At 40.3% G+C, this 20116-nt stretch overlaps 1 protein-coding gene across 1 annotated transcript; it reads left to right on the forward strand.

The window, feature by feature from the left end:
• The first annotated feature begins 3226 nt into the window (after positions 1–3226).
• LOC124272533 (glutathione S-transferase omega-1-like) lies at positions 3227–19813 on the forward strand. The gene is given in 7 exon segments (XM_046707745.1): positions 3227–3555; positions 4402–4503; positions 13399–13504; positions 14797–14909; positions 14912–15006; positions 16274–16400; positions 18201–19813. Coding segments are annotated over 7 exon segments (807 nt in total). The 5' UTR covers positions 3227–3530; the 3' UTR covers positions 18440–19813.
• The last annotated feature ends 303 nt before the right edge of the window (positions 19814–20116 follow it).

Consider the following 20116-nt stretch of genomic DNA (forward strand, 5'->3'; position numbering starts at 1 on the left):
CTCATAGGTTTTGCAGAGACAATCATGTGCGAAGGATGAATGACAGATTATCTGTTCCGAGTGAATGAGTGAGTTAGTCAGTATGGTTGCACGCCACTTTTAGCAATATTCCAGCTGTAACACGGATCTTTTTGTTTCCATTTAGTACCAACAGGTTTTTTATGTACATGATATAGGGTAAATGATAGACATACACGTGCCGTTTTCTTCCACTATTTCACCGGTCATTTCAGGAGTCGTCATTGCGCTAGGAATCGGTTTACATCATTACAGAGTGGAAACGATTCCTACGTCATCACCTAACTAATGACATAAAATGATTCTACAACAAGGAAAGGTTCAATCTGTGAACAATGAGCAACAGCAAATGTCAAATACTGACACTGGAAGGTCCCTGACCTTGATGTACAAGAATTTCCAGAACAACCTACCAGTTACTGTTCACAAGTATATGGAAACCAAACGAAAACGATCTGTGCTGGGGAAAAGAGTTTACGGTAGTGCAGTCTTATTCGGAATCGGATGAAGGTCCGGGACACACCGTCGTTTGGAAGGAGTCTGTTCTTTTGGCAGACTGGACAAACGTAGGAACGGTTGTTTTCAATGCACAGTCGTGAATTGGACCGGAGAGTAGAGTGTGTATCACAAATATTTTTGTGTTTTGTGCAATAGATGACGTACCGATCTAATTAAGACTGTCGGATAATATCACTTTCGTATACAAGCGACAATTGGGAGGGGGTCCATGGACATTGACCAGGCAACAGGTACTGCCTGAACAGGGTCAGTCAGCAGTGGAGAGGGCGTCCATGGACATAGACCAAGGAACAGGTACTGCCTGAACAGGGTCAGTCAGCAGTGGAGAGGGCGTCCATGGACATAGACCAAGGAACAGATACTTGCCTGAACAGGGTCAGTCAGCAGTGGAGAGGGCGTCCATGGACATAGACCAAGGAACAGATACTTGCCTGAACAGGGTCAGTCAGCAGTGGAGAGGGGGTCCATGGATATAGACCAAGGAACAGATACTTGCCTGAACAGGGTCAGTCAGCAGTGGAGAGGGCGTCCATGGACATAGACCAAGCAACAGGTACTTGCCTGAACAGGTTCGGTCGGAGAACTGGAACTTGTCAGGATGTTGGAAATGTCTGTGATTTGCGAGTATGCGTTAATTGAATGGATGTTCTCAGACAAATAACTTGCATTACCAGTATGATTTAATTTGTAGGGATGCACCTCAGTTTATTAGAAATTGAATGTAGCCATTTTGTTTACGTTGTTTGTGCAAGGATGCAGCCGCTCATTCGAGCAAATTCAATGTTTAAAGATGAATTCATGCTTTGTGTGCTTGTTGATATCAAGTGCAAAGTTATATTGTAATTTGGAAATAAATAAAAATGTTTTCGCTGAAAAACGTTTTAAATGTTTAGCCTCGTTCGTGTGTGGCATGTTCGCGGGGAATGAATGGGGAAAGACGTTCCTGCAGCTAATCAAAAGACAGCATTTCTGAAACAGCCAATCAGCTGTAAGTGGGAACAGTAACCTCCCTTTGGAGGCTATAGGTAATAAGCTGCATCTCCCATTACGTATGGGTAATGCTATACGGTGTATTCCCATACTGCCTACAGTTCAAAACTGCCTACAGGTTAAAACAACATGATACAGGTTAAAACAACATGATCCAGTGATCAGAAAGTGAAGTTAATGGGAATACACTGATCTGACCTGTTCTAACCCTGCTAAAATGAACTCGACCAGTTAGTTGGTTGATGAACTGACCTGTTCTATGGTGACTTCCCACTCTGCCTACAGAAGTTAAAAAAATGACAAGTGTTGGTTGGTAAGACATCTTTATTCATTCTGAGAATTTTGAGTCTTTTCATGGAGACATGGATATATCATGAACAATTGATAAGTTTTACAGTCTTTTAGTGGTTTCACAATTACACACATCTGACAAGATGTCCATCTCGTTGCCATGGACTCAGATATGTGACGGGACACTCATAAAATGTATTTGATTATTTTTGTTTTGGTGGTATAGCATTCTTATGTTATTTTTGTTGTAGAGTAAATTTTGAGAGCCTGTATGGAGCTTAAGGAATCCGTAAAAATGCAGATGGTAGTGTTTGTTTGGTCAGATGTTGTTTGCAAGGTCTGAACTATGGCTGCGAGTTTTGCTGGATACTGGAGTTTGCCGGGAGATTATAGGGTTGTTCACACAAAATTATACCAAACAGTCTAGCAACAAAAACAATAATACCAGATTTTACCATTTTAATTTTGTTATGAATATGTATACATGTTCTTTTAACTTCTTTAATCAGTTCTCTGTTTATATCAAGTTCATTTTTTTACCTTTTATATATTTATCATTATTCACTTGATAAATGTTTTTTACTATGGGTTGGTTAAAAAATACAATAACAATAACCATTTACTACACCACACCTATATTAAATTCAAAATCCTTCATACTCTTTACCTATTTCATATTTTTTTTACCTTTTTAATTCGGTATCCCATTTAAATTTCCCTCAAATACTCAGATCTTGGGGTTTTTGTGGGGGTGGGGGTGGGGTGGGGTGAGGGGTGGGGGGATGTGGTGTTTTTGTTTTTTAGTACTAGTAACACCACATTGTCAAAATTTCTATTTTTTGTTTCCCTTATTTCCTAATAAGTGTACTACCCCGTCGCCGAAATACCTTAGTTGTGCGCGCGACATTAATTTAAGCAAATAACTACTACTACCTTACTCCAAACGACACACACCTTCTTCATTCATAATTGGGCTGTTCCATTATTCTACAGAGCAAAAATTCATTTCCCACGCTGCCTACAATATTTTTGTTGGCAGTTTGGGATGTAGGCAGTTTGGAACTGTAGGCAGTATGGGACCTAACCTGCTATACAGGCGATAATAAGTTGGTGATTGCATCATAGAAAACATAGGCAGATCCAGTGTGTGTGTGTGTGTGTGTGTGTGTGTGTGTGTGTGTGTGCGCGTGCGCACCCCCCAACCCCCGCCCTGAAAATTTATTAAATGACCATTGAACTGTTGTGAAAATGAAGTGTGCACCCCTCTTTTGTCAATAGTGTGCACAATAGTGTGTCAGTAGTATAAATGGGAAAACACCGTTCGTCCGGATGGTTGTGTTCCCATTGAAATCGTCCGATTCACAAATGTCGAACCATGCACACGTATGCGACCCCAGTAGTAATCCCCGACAATAAGGATTTCGGAATAAGGAGATGCAATAAGGTTAGTCCGTACTGGGTATTTCAGATTGTGAACTCAACGTCTGGTAATGCGCAAAAAAAACGTTGCATATCTCAGCTGTCTTAACAGTTTTAGATAACACCATGAACGGCCTTGAGACGGCTGTGCTTGGCGTTCATTCAGCAACTGCCCCGTAAAGGCTGCACAGGTTATTCAGTTGGCGCGTGGGACAAATTGTGCAAAGTCATTGTGACTCATATTTTCCTCATATTGAACAAAGCCGTTGAATTAAACCATTCACAGTTTCGCCATGACTGAGAAGTCCTACACAACAAGTGAGTACGATTTGTTCATTATATCACATTGCCGACGTTGAGATCTGCTTATTGTTCAGGTCTCCATTTGGTGTTTTGTGTAGATATACGTCAGATGTATATGGCCTACTTGCGCAGTGAACCTGACAACCCGATCCTTTAAGTACGACAAGCATGGGTTGCTGAAGATCAATTCTAATCCGGATCTGATGATAGGTAAAGGCCGGTTCTGCCCCACTTTGACCTAGTTTTCGATGGTGCCGACCTACTTAGGCTGGGGTATCACCAGTGTTGCAAGATATGGTGCAATACACCTGGCTATTTTTAGAAGTGAAAAATCCTCCAGTCTAAAGATTGCGAGAAATGGTATAACTACGATTTGGAGGGCGACTAATCTACTATTTATCCATTATGTTTTTAGATGTTGGGTCATCTTTTTCCCAGCTGGTATCACCAGAACCAGATTCGGTATTATCAGTAGAAAGGACAAGAATATGTCATTTGTCAATAGCTTAGCGCGTACAATAGCCGCTCGACATTTATGGGCGAAATGAGGTCACTGCTTGCCATATACAGTCACTCGCTGATTCACATGCTCGGTCATAGTGCAAATCGCATACACTAGCCGACAATATTTAAATCATAACTGTCACATATACTATTCTGTGGTGATATGTATCACCCAGTTCTCTATATAAGCAAAATGTTATCATCGGCAGACTGGGTGGATCAAAACATGTCTAGACATGAGCTCAGTGAAGAGTCCTGTTAGCAACAATAAAAGCAGTTATCTCCCTTCCCTGTTTTATTTCAAAGCGCTAACTAACGCTCGCTTATGCTGGTTACACTGTTTGTATTATAAACCAGCTGACCGTGAAGGCGGGTTATTCGAATTGCCGTCACCGCAGAGAAAGGATCTTTGGAGGGCTTGCTACACAGATTGTTGTTGGGAAGAAACTTTTGAAAAAGGTTAGTGAGCAGCACCTCTATCTGACTGACTTATTTTCCGAATAATATCAACCAAGTTTATGTGAATGATAGGACGTGTGCAGGCTATAATATATGATTATATAACTGAGGTTGAGTAACCACACCCTTGTGTATTTTATACCATATGGAACCGACACGATTAAACAATCTACCTCTTGTTTTAGAGAATGTCAGAAAGACAAACGTTTCTCAACAACGTGGGTTGTTTATCCGATTTTAGAGAAATGGGCTGCAGAAAATGGTTTGATAAATGACCCTGAAGTTAATTTGAAGAGGATTGAGTTGATGGCCAGCCAAACTGTCAAAACTAATGAGCAGAGTACTGAGTCACCACCAACCCAATCCACGGTTCAGAAGATATTCCATTGCCATCTGTGTAATCAATCCTTTACACAGAATAAGTCACTTCTCCGACATGTTCGCACAGTGCATAGCAATGAAAGATTTCACTGTCAACGATGTGAGAAGTCATATTCACGCTTGGACGCACTCCATAACCACAACTGTGAGTCAAGCTTGAAGAGAGAAGGTAGTTGGGCAGCAGAACCGTCAGCAAACGTCCTTGTCTTCATCCACTGAACACCCACTCCAACATTCCAGCGAGATATGATACCTGCAATTGGTGTGGACATTTTAAGTGTTTGCTTCCGAACAAGCTATTCTGTGAGGGTTGCTCACATTCAGGTCGGGAATGTGTTACATGTCGACGTCCTCTTCCCGAACGTTTCTATACTCAACAAGTGAGGCAGTGCGACTCCTGTGTAAGAAGACGTGAGCGGTATGAGGCGAGGCGGAACAACCAGGTGGGAGCGGGTCAAAGGTCAGCGCTAGCTGGGTCACTGAGGACAACAACAATCGCCCCCAGTGAAACAAACAATGTTGACATTCTACAGTTTTTGGCTGATGAACAGTTCAACATACAAACAGTTTTGCATGAGTTTATGACAAGGAAGAAAGGTATGAAATGGTTTCTTACATTAAAACTGAAATTCATTAAATATGATGAAAACAATGGAAGTATGTTGGCCGAACCCATTTTGAGAACCACAAACTTTTGGGTGACCAATTTCTCGGAAATAGAACTGCAGTTAGCTGAAGCTTTTCAGAAACTGTATACCTCTTCTCAAGAGTTTCAGGCCGAGGGGAGCGGGTGGTTGTTGGATGGTATCATTCATCTTGAGGTAAATACAGCCGAATATGTTCCTCTGTCAGCAAGCTCATATATTCCTCTCCCCAAGTATCTGGCAGAAAAGAAAGCCGTTTTTAATATCAAAAATGATGACAAGAAATGTTTTATATGGTCGGTATTGGCTGGTCTGCATCCTTTAGATAGAAAGCAACATCCTGAGAGGGTTTGTAAATATCTTCCATTTCTATCTGAGTTGAATCTTCAAGGCATTGATTTCCCCATACCTCTGTCCCAAATTCCGCAATTTGAGAAACAGAATCAAATCTCAGTGAATGTCTTTGGGTATGAAGCGAAGTTGTTTCCTCTCCATATTAGGAAACAAAAGTGTGACAAAACAGTAGATTTATTGCTACTCTCTCATGGAGAGAAGAGACATTTTTGCTTGATTCCAAATTTTAGTTGCCTTATGGGGGACAGAACCAAGCATGAACACAACCAGTTTTACTGCACGCGTTGTCTACATGGGTTTAGCAGACAGGATTTGTTAGGGGATCATTCCACTTATTGTTCTGAGCACAGTCCGCAGAAGATTACTAGAAGAGAAAGTCATCAATGAAAAGTTGCAAACGTCATATCCTCTTCATATGACAAAAGAAGCAGAAATGAACTTTCAAATGGCTGATACCTGCCATGTTTGTCAAGAACCTTTCGATTCAGAATCTGTCAAGGTGCGCGACCACGATCACATGATAGAAAGAAATAATTATCGTGGTGCTGCACATAAGGATTGCAATCTACAACTGAAGTTCAAAAAAGAGTAAGAAAGTGAAAAAGGGTGAGAAAGGAGATCAGGGTAGAAACAAAACAGGTAATAAAGAGAGAAAGGGACCAGATTGTGTCATACCCATAATTTTTCACAATCTAAGGGGTTACGGTTCACACCACCTCATTAAACATCTAGAAAAATCAGTGAATCAAAAGCTTAGCTGCTTAGCTAACAACATGGAGAAATATATTTCCTTCTCCATTGGAAATTTAAGGTTCATTGATTCTCTCCAGTTTCTTTCAGCCTCCTTAGATACTTTAGTTACAAATCTGGTGAAGGAAGACCCATCCCAGTTCTGTCATTTAAGAAAGGAATTGCCAATCCCATCCTTGGCAGAGCTGTTACTGAGAAGGGGGGGTCTATCCCTATGACTTCATGGATGATGAATGCAAATTTAGACTGACACAACTCCCTAAACAGGCAGATTTTTTCAGTAAGTTAACTGGAATTCTCTCACTGATGGAGATTATGCACATGCACAAAATGTGTGGGCTTTCTTTGAATTACAAAACATGGGGGAATATCACGACCTGTATGTGAAAACAGACGTATTGCTTTTAGCAGATATCTTTGAAAGTTTTAGATCAATGGCACTCCAGTACTATCATTTAGACCCAGTTCATTACTACACTCTGCCTGGCATGGGTTGGGATGCCATGTTGAAAATGGGAAAAGTTGAGCTTGAGCGTTTGACTGATATTGACCAAATTCTCATGATAGAATCAGGAATGAGGGGTGGTATTAGCATGATATCTAAGAAACACAGCCTTTCAAACCTTCCGGGGCAAGATGGTTATCATTCAGATAACCCGAACAAACATTTGATATACTGGGATGCCAACAATCTCTATGGCTGGGCAATGTCTCAAGCCCTACCTGAGCGCAATTTTGAGTGGGTTGAGGGTGTTGATGAGTTAGACATTATGGGTGTGACCCCTGATGCTGACATTGGATATATTTTAGAGGTGGATTTAGAATATCCCACATATCTGCATGATGCCCACAGTGACTATCCCCTTGCTCCTGAGTCTATGATAGTAACCAAGGGCATGCTTTCACCACACTCTGAGAAATTGAAAGAGAAATTGGTAATCAAGGGAAAACCAAGCGGAAAGCTTGTCCCTAATTTGTTAAACAAAGAGAAATATGTCTTACATTATAGAAATTTGCAGTTTTATCTGAGTCAGGGATTGATTCTCACAAAGATTCATAGAGCCATTCAGTTCAGACAGACACCATGGCTTAAACCATTCATTGATTTCAATACAGAGAAACGTAGACAGTCTACAAATAAGACTCACAAAGCTTTTTTCAAACTGATGAATAACTCTTGTTTTGGTCGCAGCATGATGAATGTGCGAAAGCATGTCAATGTGGAACTTGTCAATTCTGACAAACGCCTGAGAAAGCTGTGTGCCATATTATTTCTATCGTTTGAAGTATGAACTAGAGGGAAATTATTTTCTCCTAGCGGTATGAAGTGTTCACAGGGGTTATCTGCCCGGTAGGTGGCGTGTTATACGAGTATATAAGGGTGTAGATATTTGAATTTGGCATTCTCGATTAGTGCACTCCCGGCCTTTCAGCATTTAACATGTTTGTATTCTAATATTGTATTTCTGTATGTTTCAGATGCTCATGATCATCGTTCGTGTGATGTGGCATGAGTGATTTAACCATGGTGGTTTATGGCTGTCGAGCCGTTATAATACGGTAATATGGTATTGTGTGCCATATGTCGGCTGTCGAGCCGTTATAATACTGTAATACTGGAAAGTATACCATATGTCGGCTGTCGAGCCTTTATAATACGATGATTTTGGAATGTCGAGCGGTTATACTACGGTAATATGAGAATAATGTATTGGTGGTTATGATATTGTCCATTGAATACCTCCTGTGATTTGATGACAGAAATTGTCAGCATACTGTATATTATGAATTTCAGGCGTATGCTTGAATGTTGTGTAAATAATGCTTATATTTATGTAATTTATGCTGCTGTTGTCAGTTGTGCATATGCTCACATCAACCTCCATAAACGTATCGCTGGATTGCAGCTATATCCATGTTTAAGGTTAACGATACTGTAAACCCTCCAGTTTTTGGTGCTGCTGCTGCATTCGTTGAGGGAACACGGTTCCAGAGTTTTTTCTCTACGGGAGTTGTTATCTCTGGTTTACGTGTCGGGCTTCGGCATGCATTTCGTTATTCACGTATCATATTGTTGAATGTAGGTTGTTTTGATGAAACAATGTAAATAAATTGGCCGCGGAACGCACGTCGGTTCCTGTTGTTCAGTGTGTGCTTGTTGTGTTTTATGTACACGGGAATGGGGGCGACTACGAGAAAGCCCACTTTTGAAGCATTCAAAATTTGTAACCCTGATTTAGCCGCTGTTCACTTGAAGAAAGCAAGATTGTTTTTTAATCAACCTCTTTACGCTGGTTTTTCCATATTAGATTTATCCAAAGTACACATGTACGACTTCCACTACAACTTCATTAAACCCAACTATGGATCCAAAGCACAGTTGTGTTTTACAGACAGAGAGTCGCTGTGCTATGAAATTGAAACTCCTGATTTGTATGGTGACATGGGAAGGCATGCACATCTGTTTGATACCAGTAATTATGACAAAGACCACCCTATCTTCTCAAGAGAAAATGAAAATGTGTTAGGAAAATTCAAAGATGAATTGAAGGGAGAGGAATTGATAGAGTTTATAGGTCTCCGCCCCAAAATGTATTCCATGTTTTATAAAGAAACAGAAACAAAAACAGTTGATGGAGAGAAAGTTGAAATAGTGCATGATATTGAGAAAAAGACAGCCAAAGGTATCACTGAAACTGTGAGAGACAAACATCTTCGCCATGAACTGTACAAACAGTGTCTTTTTGACAAGGTACAATTCAGACATGAGGTGGGACAAATTCAGAGTAAAAGCCATCAGCTGTACACTGCTTGCATCAACAAAATCAGTCTTTGCCCCTTTGATGACAAACGTTTTGTGTTAAAGGATGGAATCCAGACACTAGCCCATGGTCATTACAAGATTAAGTCAGATTCAGACTTGTAATCCTTTCATTAATATGTATTTTGTGTAAGTCATTTCATACCTCTCTTCTCAGATGTATATTTATGTATTGTTGATGTACCTAGCTAACACATACTGTAGTTACATTGTTTTTGCTTAGAACTGGAGAATGTCAATATGTACTTAGTTTTGCTAGAGCGGATCTTTTCTGACCATCTGTACAGTTAATGTTTGATTTGTGTAATACATAGCTGGATAAGGCTCTATATGCGCATCAGCATTAAAAACAACCATTAGCTTTGTAACATGTATAGACTGTTAAACCATGCCATGTCCATTGACTGATTGTTGCACTATTTGACAAATGTATATTGAATTCTTGAATATGTTATGATTACAATATTGTGTTTGTGTTCATGAAATAAAGATATTAACTTTCATCTTTGGTTGTGTTATAACTGGGTGTGTTTCTAGATCTCAAGGTTATAATAATAACTGTAGCTTGTGTATGACGATCGAATCATGTTGAGAAATGAAGAAATCAACCATGTATAATACTATTTACACACTTTATTACATATATACGTTAATACACTTTGACCATGAGACACATACTTTGATGTATTGGATACAGTTTTTAATTCATATGTGTATTCATATTAGACACAGGACGCATCCATATATGATACAAAGAATGTGGAGTTCACAGTTCATCATCATCTGTATCATCATGCTCAGACATGTCAACAAGTTCTAAATCTTCAGCCTGGCTCAAGTCCACATGTGAGAGAATATCTTTCACGACCGGTTTCATCCACTGAGTGATTTTAGCATCCATTTCTCTGGGGTCCATGTCAGGGTCCAGGGCTGTGATTTTCTCCAATATAGGCTTGAAGAGGGGTCCATATCCAAAATAGCTGGCATAACGAACGGCTATCACAAGTCTATCAAGAAAGGTAGTTTGCCAGCATTTCTGCAGTTTCTTCTCAATCCATTGTTCACTTTTTCCTTTATCCTCAAAGTCCTCCTTTTTCTTCCAAATGTCCTCCTTACAAGCTTTTAAAGTTTGTTCCCACATGTCTTCAATGCCTTTCACTTCTCTCTCTTGATCAGCTTTAGTACCTGTCTCTACTGGACGGAGGATATCATTCTTAGTATCATCAGCTGCATCCACCTTAGCTCGCTTCTGCAGAGGCTCCCCACCATTTTCCGGGCACCAGGTCATCACATGACGTTGAAGATCATGGTTGTTTTCAAATACAATACCACACTCATCACAGGAGGGCATGTTTTCGTCTTCTGAGGCCACAGTATTCTCAACCAGCTTGGAGATGTTATCTATCTGAGTGTCTGGAGTCAAATGATAAGGTGGTTCAGGTTGCTCCTCTTTTATAGACCGGATCCCAGTCTCGCTTTGTCTTGTTTGTGGTGGGAGGTTTGATATGTGTCCTTTTGGTATCTCTGGGACTGAGGGTATGTCAGCTTTTGTGACCACATTAGGTTGTAGCCTCTCTGATTCCATACTTGTGAGTCGTAGATCGATAGTCAGATTGCCAAAGGGCTTTTGAACAGCTGTCTCATACACTGACATAAACCTATCAGCATTGTTGGGGTAGATACGTCTGGTAACTATTGGACTTGGAGAGTTAAATAGAGTCACATAGAGGGAATTCAGAGCGATGTCACGTGACTCTTTCCCCCGGGGAAATAAATTTTGTAACAGCAGAAAAACAATAACATTTCTGTGATGAGAAGTTCGTGTAAATAACTGACTAACGCGTTTATCATCCTTGGCCTCGGACATCAAGTCATCCAAAACAAGCATGTTGTCATTTCTAGCATCAAAGTAGGTATCGTCGAGTAAATCGTAGGGATTTCCTTTCACAAACTTGACATGGGATAACTGTTCACTGATCACCTGGTGCAGTGGCTGCCATTGGGTGTAGCACCAGACAATGTGATTAGGTGCTGGCTGTATACATCCACGCGTGAGAAGGTTGTATACAAACATAGATTTACCACTGCCAGTAGGACCCACAATGACTGCATTAGAGGGGATGGTAAACTTGAAATGTTCTCCTTCATAGGGTTGTTGTTGTTGTTGCTGTTGTTGTTGTTGCTGCTGCTGCTGCTGCTGTTGTTGTTGCTGATTATAATCATTGTGCTTGATATTCATATGACGTTTCAGGCTATCAGGCCAGGCATAAGTCTTAGAACACTCTGGACAGGAGTACATGTTGACAGTTCAATAGTCCAACTTTGAATGAGAACAAGTGATGATCTTGTTGCCCTATATATCCGCTACACAGACTGCAGATGACCCTCAGGGATCCAACTATTGAATTTCTTTGGATAACCCATCCATTTGACAAAGACTTCCTTCTGACCATTTCTCCTTCTGGCTTTAAGCACTTTCTCCACACGCCATGTACTGTCACCATGCTTATCTACTTTCTGAAGTTCATTTGTATAAAATGTACCAGTGATTGGATCCTCAGCCATGTCCTTGACTTTATAGACTGGTATCCCATCCCTGTAGTATCGTCTGCTGATAATGAATATTTCCTCCGTCCATTTCTCCTGATAGTCACGTTGAAAGGCATGTCTCAAATGTGACAGTCGCACCTGATCCCCTACTTTGAATTTAAAGGTTTTCCTTCTGGTTTCATTCATCTTCTCCGCTTTAGGCTTGCCTTGTTTGATCAGTGGGTTGATGTACTGTTCTTTCCAAACAACAGATTCATTGTTCACATTTATATCAGTGGGTGAACGTTCATTCAGTGATCTATGAGGTCTTTGATTATAATCATTCACCAAGTCTTGTAAGATGTCAAGATAACGATACGTTTGTTTGTAAGTGAAGTATCTGTAAATAGTTGTCTTGAGAGTTCGTATGACTCTCTCTGCATAAGACGCCTTGGTTTCATTCTGTGTGACATAGTAGGTAATACCCTTGCTGGCTAAATATGATCTCACTTTCTTGTTATCAAATTCACGACCTTTGTCAGATCTGATAATGTGTGGTAGAGTTGTACGAGAAAATATCTTCTTTATGGTCGTTAGACGTCGTTGAAGTGAATAGGCATCTTGAGACGCCAGCCACTTCTTGATGCGATGTAAACCGATATCAAATTTCCCTTCCTTTTCCACTAAGTAATATAATTTCGATGGACCTGAAAAGGAGGCTGGGTGTTTGAGATTAAAGTAAATGCTGGACAAATACTCCTTCCATCCTTCAGCGGGCATGGTTGGGCTTGAACTGAATAGAAAACAAATATAATCTAACTTTATAAGCAAGGCAATGACCCATTCAGTAGGGTTTGTTTACACAGCCGTCTGCTACGAGCTCTGTGTCACCTTGTTGACACGACAGTCTTGATCTTGCTATGTGAGGGATTCTCTCTCTTCTAAAAATAGTCCGCGCATTGCCCCATATCTTATCTTACAACACTGGTGATACCCCAGCCTAAGTAGGTCGGCACCATCGAAAACTAGGTCAAAGTGGGGCAGAACCGGCCTTTACCTATCATCACGGATCATCAGGGACATGAGGTGGATGGAATGGAGGGTGGGTTGAGAGAGAAAGTAGTGTCTCTATGTGAAATTGGAGTTAACAAGATTCCAGTTCTATCAATTTATTACATTTTACGTACGACAAAATAAAATGTTCTATATTCCAATTAGCATTTTTTGTGAAAAACGTTCATGCACACGCCCTAACAAAGCAAGCACTATGTAGAGTAGTAGTGAGCTCGAGGTTGAGAGAAGTGTTGGAACGAAAGTACGGGTATGTGATGTGTAAGATTCAAATTTAAATACCACGTTATGAGTACTCTTGACAGTTGAGTCTGGTTCACTCTATCAAGTGTTTATTGGTTTCAGCGTCTGCCTTTCCGCCCCTCGCCGCGGGCAAATTGAGGCTCTACAGCATGAGGTTCTGCGGCTTTTCTGAGAGGGCGAGACTTGTTCTAGCTCATAAGAACATCGAGTGAGTATACATAAGAGATTAAGTACCCTTAAGCCAAGAGAGCATGCTATTAGTAACGTTGAAAGACAAATAAGGTTCCGTCTTATACTCTGAGAATGCGAGACAGGATCTTCCTCATAAGGACACATAAGAATCAACATACACTAGAGGTTCTCACTACCCATACTGAGGTCACGGTACGAGACATATCTCGATACTGAGGTCACGGTGCGATACATATCTCGATACTGAGGTCACGATGCGACACATATCTCGATACTGAGGTCACGATACGATACGTATCTCGATACTGAGGTCACGATACGATACGTATCTTGATACTGAGGTCACGATGCGATACATATCTCGATACTGAGGTCACGATGCGACACATATCTCGATACTGAGGTCACGACTCGATACTGAGGTCACGATACGATACGTATCTCGATACTGAGGTCACGACACGATACGTTTCTCGATACGGAAGTTGCGATATTTCTGATTGTTATCTCGATAAAGAGATCACGATACGATATGTATCTCGATACTGAGGTCACGATACGATACGTATCTCGATACTGAGGTCACGATGCGATACATATCTCGATACTGAGGTCACGATGCGACACATATCTCGATACTGAGGTCACGACTCGATACTGAGGTCACGATACGATACGTATCTCGATACTGAGGTCACGACACGATACGTTTCTCGATACGGAAGTTGCGATATTTCTGATTGTTATGCGGCTAGCATGGTCTAGTCTTTCCTATCACAAATGGCTCAATGTATTATCTTAGGCCAAAAGGTACAAGACCTATTATCAGGGCGGTCTTAGGGCCAAATAAATTATACACGCTTTAGTAAAAGTTTCTATATGAGACATTGGAGCAGCATCAAAATAATAATCGACATAATTTGAATCGATAATATAACAAATGAATCGTGCATCGTATCGCGTAAAGCTTGCCAAACTACCAAATGAGACAAGGATGACAAAATTCAAAGCATGCGATTTGACAGTAAATACATTAGCCCCAAACCACAGCCTAATGTTTTGTCATCTATGCCTCATCTAAATCTATTGACTACATGTATAGTTTTATATGGCTATATACAGTGAACTTTCTTGCATTCGCCCTGGAACCAACTTGGTGTGTTGACCTCGTTACATTCTTTGCGTTTTACATAGCCCTAAGACTCCAGGAGTGTCAATATATGATTTTATACAGATGCTATTTGTGCGTTACAATCCCCTGTATTCAAGATCAACATTGCTTCAAAAAGGCATTTGTCTTGTCATCAGACACGAGGTAGTGAACATTGACTTGAAGCAGAAGCCATCTTGGTTCTGGGACAGGAACCCCACAGGCAATGTTCCAGTCTTAGAACAAGACGACAAAGTGATCTATGAGTCCCTGAATACCTGGATGAAACGTACCCCAACAACAAACTGACCCCCACTGACCCGTACAGGAGAGCCCGGGACAGGATCGTGGTGGAACTGTTTGGAAAGGTAACAATCTTGTTTACAATCCAAATGGCGCAAGTAATGCCATAAAAATCAATACAAGACAAATCTTATGGATAACAACTTCTCTATTTGTCTACCACGACGTTTCTGGGCTAGTTCTTGCCCCTTCTCAAGGTGGATAATCATTTTCCACCTGAAGAAGGGGCAATAACTAGCCCAGAAACTTTTGTCTCGTATTACTACGCCAACTTCTAAATGCCTTTGAAGAATTTCGATAAAAATCATTTGTCAGAAGGCTTACCGTAACAGTTGCATGAAGGTGGTGACTTCAGGCTGAGTTCACCATAACCGATTCCTCTTGGCCTGAATTCCGCTGATTGCTACGGAAATACAATGTTTACCAAATGCATTGTAGCGTGGGTCTATTGGGAGGGGGACACTGTTCCTCTTGTTTTGAACATGCTAGTATTTTGAAGGACTTATTTCATTGTAAATACAATCTGATGGACAAAACGTTTACCACAACAATGGGAGAGAGACAGCAAAATGAATTCACCATGACCTATCCTTCTCGGCCTGATTTTGCTGATTTTGGTTTGGTTTGGTTTGTTGTTTTACGCCGCACCCAGCAATATTCCAGCTATATGGCGGAGGTCTGTAAATAGTCGAGTCTGGACCAGATAGTCCAGTGATCAGCAGCATGAGTATCGATCTACACAATTGGGAACCGATGACATGTGTCAACAAAGTCAGGGACCCTGACCACCTGGACCCGTTAGTCGTCTCTTACAAGTATGGGATGCTGAAGACCAATTCTAACCCGGCTATTCATGGGTGCTGTGCTATTTGCCATGGAAAGATATTGCTTACCAAATGGATTGTAGTTTGTGTGTAGGGGAGCTGAGAAATTGTTCTAAGATCCTAGTCTTGATGACATATTTTTACGGAATTATTTTATTATAAATGTAACCTTATGGGGTACAAATGTCCCGCAATGCGTCCCAAGATTCCTCCCAAGCTTAAACTGTTTACGTTGTGTAGGGCACATAAATAACCTACGAGAAAACTCATACTTGCTATCGTCGAGAATCTAGTATCACAGCATGATTTTGTATATACAGTGGAATCTGTCAAATCCGGACTCTGTGTAATATCTGAGTCCCGCCAATATCTGAGTCACGGCAAAATTGTCCTAACAATCAACTTCCTATGAGAACAATGCTTTGTAATCCGGACTTAGCTGACTAAAATAATGTAATTCACTGGAAGAAATAGGTCCCTACTCGCATACAAATGTTGCACATTTCAGGCAGCGACCCTTTTGTACAAGATGCCTTTCAGCAAAGATGTGCCAACAGAGGCTATTAAAGGATTCCATGATGCTCTTGGTCAAGTGGAGAAGGAACTTGCAAAGAGAGGAACCCCGTTCTTTGGTGGTAAGAATATTTCCACCTATTCTTGTCAAGAAAATCGATTATGCAAGAAATTGTGATAAGAAGTGAGCTCCGGATCACATTGTTTGAAATCCACTTCATGGTAACCGCAGAAAGATCAGAATATGTAGTAAGTCTAGATTACCACAATTTCATGAAGATGAAAGTCTCTGGGCTCCTTTTCATTATATTTTATGATTTTATTTTATCATTTTAGAGACAAGAGGTTCTTCATGAGGGCATGTAGTACTTTAAGAAGATGTTAATTAAGAAATACAGTTGGCTCTACCACCATGTATAGTGTAATAAAGCACACTTTCTCCCTGAACTATCATAGTTAAAAGTCACATGCAACGTAAAACACAACTTTGCAGATTCTTAAACCTTTCGGTATGGACTTACCGAAACCAGTCATCAAAACTTCAAATTCAACTTCAAATTAAAAAATAACGCAATGAAAAAACCCCGCGCGAAATCGGAGTTCAAACGATTCACTAATTTTCCCCCAGCGCTTGGGGGAAAAGTGGTTTCAACAGCTGGTCTGAGCTGCGCTCATAGCACATGCGCAGTGAAATAGGTTCGCGCAGCTTGGAGCGGGTTGTCCGGATTATAAGGTCGTGAGCAGGAGTAGTCTAATCAAAACAAATAGTAAATAATCTACTCATTACATAAAAGAACCTTGTCAGGATCTAGATCTACTCAGCTATGTGTCAACCAGTGAGGCGTTCGACATTTCAAGACAGAAAACCTTCGTTGGCGGTGAAGACTCGGTGAAGGCTTTGGTGTGAGCAGGGAGACTATATAAGTTGTAGAGTATCCCTGGTGTGAGCTATTTTTCTAATGTTTTGTTGATATATCACAGGCGCGAGCTTTTTATATGTTATGACAGTAGATTACCGATTTAACTGTTTATATAATTTCATTTGTCTATTTCACGACACGTTCTTCTTACTGAGTCACTTTCTCAGTTCGATACTGAAAAGCAATGTCATTATTTAGCGTTGACAGAATTTCTAATTGTGATATAGATATGTCGTTGTCACAGACAAAACTCAATGTCTGTTTTATTGACACCTATGTGTCTGCCTGCCTGTCTGCTAATGACAGTATTCAATACACAACTTCGATCACTGACCACATGCAATTTGAACTTAACACCTATCAGGGTATACACCATAAACAAAACGCATTGATTTTTGGCCCGAGTTCGGTCTCTGTCACATTATGTAATTACACAGACTTGTACACATGACATGTTATGATGTCTGTTGATTGCAAAATGTTATACACAAAAAATGAGCATGTATTTACGTAACCCAACATCTCTATATATACACACACACAATGAGCCGTGATGGCATCTGCAAATGAACCGGCTGTTACACTTGAGTGCACATCCACCCGCTCTGACTGGGTTCGGTATCCCGGCTGCTTCATTTCTAGGGAAGTAATCCCAAGTACAAAATATTGCACTTTTAATTTGCGATTGTACGCTTATAATTTTGTTTATATGGGTTTTTTTCATAATAAGCAATGTATATTATATGTCATGAACAAATGATAATTGTGTTTGAACTATGTTTGATTTTTTGATTGCATGTGAAGTCGGTTATCAAGGGTATGTTTGATAACAAGGGGACAGACAAGAATGGCGTAGTGACGTCATTACAGTTTGACATCATGCAAGAAATGTACTTTATCGCCCGATTAAGTACTGTCGGCGCCTTTGATTTTTTAGCGAAACATCTTAGAATTCCTATTAGGTATTCCTATCCATATCAATGTCTTCTATTTACATTTTAGGCAGCTCTGTGCAGATGGTCGACTTCATGATCTGGCCTTACGCTGAAAAGTTTGACGCCGTGGCCCAGGCAGTGGAGGGAGCGAGGGTCACAGATGACCGGTACCCGAAGTTAACCGAGTGGATTGAAAAGATGGGGACGGTACCAGCTGTGCAGAAGTGTCGCTGGGATACACCGTCACTTGTCCATTTCATCGAAACAACCATAGCTGGAAAACCAGACTATGACATGGGACTTTGATGAGCATCTGTGTCTTGATAGAACTGTGTAGATGATTTGATTAACGACAACATTGATCATATTGTTATAATGACAAATGATATCACAATTAATTTGATACCGATATAATGATATCACTTTTTGCTGTGATATTATTTCATTCAGCGATATAAATCTTTCACTAATGTTACTAATGCATTTCGTGATACCCAAAAACGTGATATCCTTAAATAAATAATTTATGATTAAAAGAAGTACTGATATCAGTAAATTGGTAATAAATGTGAAAACGTCTTGCCATAATAACCTACTCATGAATGCAATAGCATGATGTCCGGATTAATGTTGTCCACTCTGGCAGCGTTTCGTTCTTTTGCTTCCAACTATTACAGTTGTCTAACCTTCTCAACTAAACGCTGTGTAATACAATAACATAGTGATGTCATTATTCACCAAGGCAACCTTGTGAAACGAATACCTTCAAGGTCAACTTCAACTGATCCTGTCTGGTCTAAAGCTACCACATGGATGTTGGTGCCATGATGCCAATGCCATCGAGCTCTCAAGGACAAACACTCCTGGTGTGTCGAGCTCACGTACATGCAATCTCATTAAAATCGGATCCTAGTTCTAACAACCGCAGAACAAAACCAGTCAATTTCAGGTCACGTAAAACCCGTTGTCCGACCACTCAGCGCGTGTCAGCTCGACAGTATCTCAAGCTTCAATGGAATGACATTTGCCCATGAGAAGTACTGCCATACATTCTAAACCACACCTTTAACACTTTAGACTTGTTTTGTTTAGTTTCCAAATTCTAAAACAAAAATTTGTCAAATGAATTTCAAAGCCAAGTCGCCATTTGTGAAATTCGTGCCGAAAAGCTGGAAAGAGTTGCTTCAGGATTGGCCAATGTCATTGACATCCATTTGTCAATGTGACATCGTTTTATGTACAGTCAGAATGTAACACCCTTGTATGTACAGTCAAAATGTGAAATTTTACAATTGAGTCTTTTGATACGGTGAACTTGGTCTTCGAAAATACGATTTGGTATTGCTTTATGTCAATCAGAACAACGTAATAATAATTGGTTTTTGATGTCACTGTAAGCAATAGTCCAACCATCATGGTGGCCTGCAGATGTTTGAACCAGACCGACCGTGCCTGACAACGTGGCTATGAATCACCGTATACGATTCCAACTCACCTTAGTTTTAATGACTACATAGTGCTTAAAATTTGGCGCCTCTCTATACCTATATTTCATGTGATATTTTCTATGCCATTATGAGCGGTGTATTGTCATAATTGCTAGACTTGATTAAAGTTCTTCACACTTTCGTGTGTTATCACAGAGTAAAGTATAATGAATTAAAGAATTTGTTTGATCAACTTTGTTTAATGTCTTTTATCGTTTTCCGTAATGCAGATAAACAATCCACTGAAAACTTCGGACTCGATCGATGCCAATTAACGTCTTCAAAGCAACCATCAAACAATTTGTGTTTCATTTTGTCACGGAAAAATCGAGAAAAAACGAGTGCGAGTGCGTGTGCGTGTACGTGTGCGTGTGTGTGTGTCTATCTGTGTGCAAAAGTTTACGAATGTCTATTTGCCAATTGGGCATTCATAAATCGGTAAGTCAATTGTCTTAAAACAATATGTATGTCACTATAATTGTTTAATAGAACTGTT

This window comes from Haliotis rubra, unplaced genomic scaffold, assembly GCF_003918875.1.
Source record: "Haliotis rubra isolate DU_JTF1 unplaced genomic scaffold, ASM391887v1 Scf103, whole genome shotgun sequence".
NCBI classification, from domain to species: domain Eukaryota; kingdom Metazoa; phylum Mollusca; class Gastropoda; order Lepetellida; family Haliotidae; genus Haliotis; species Haliotis rubra.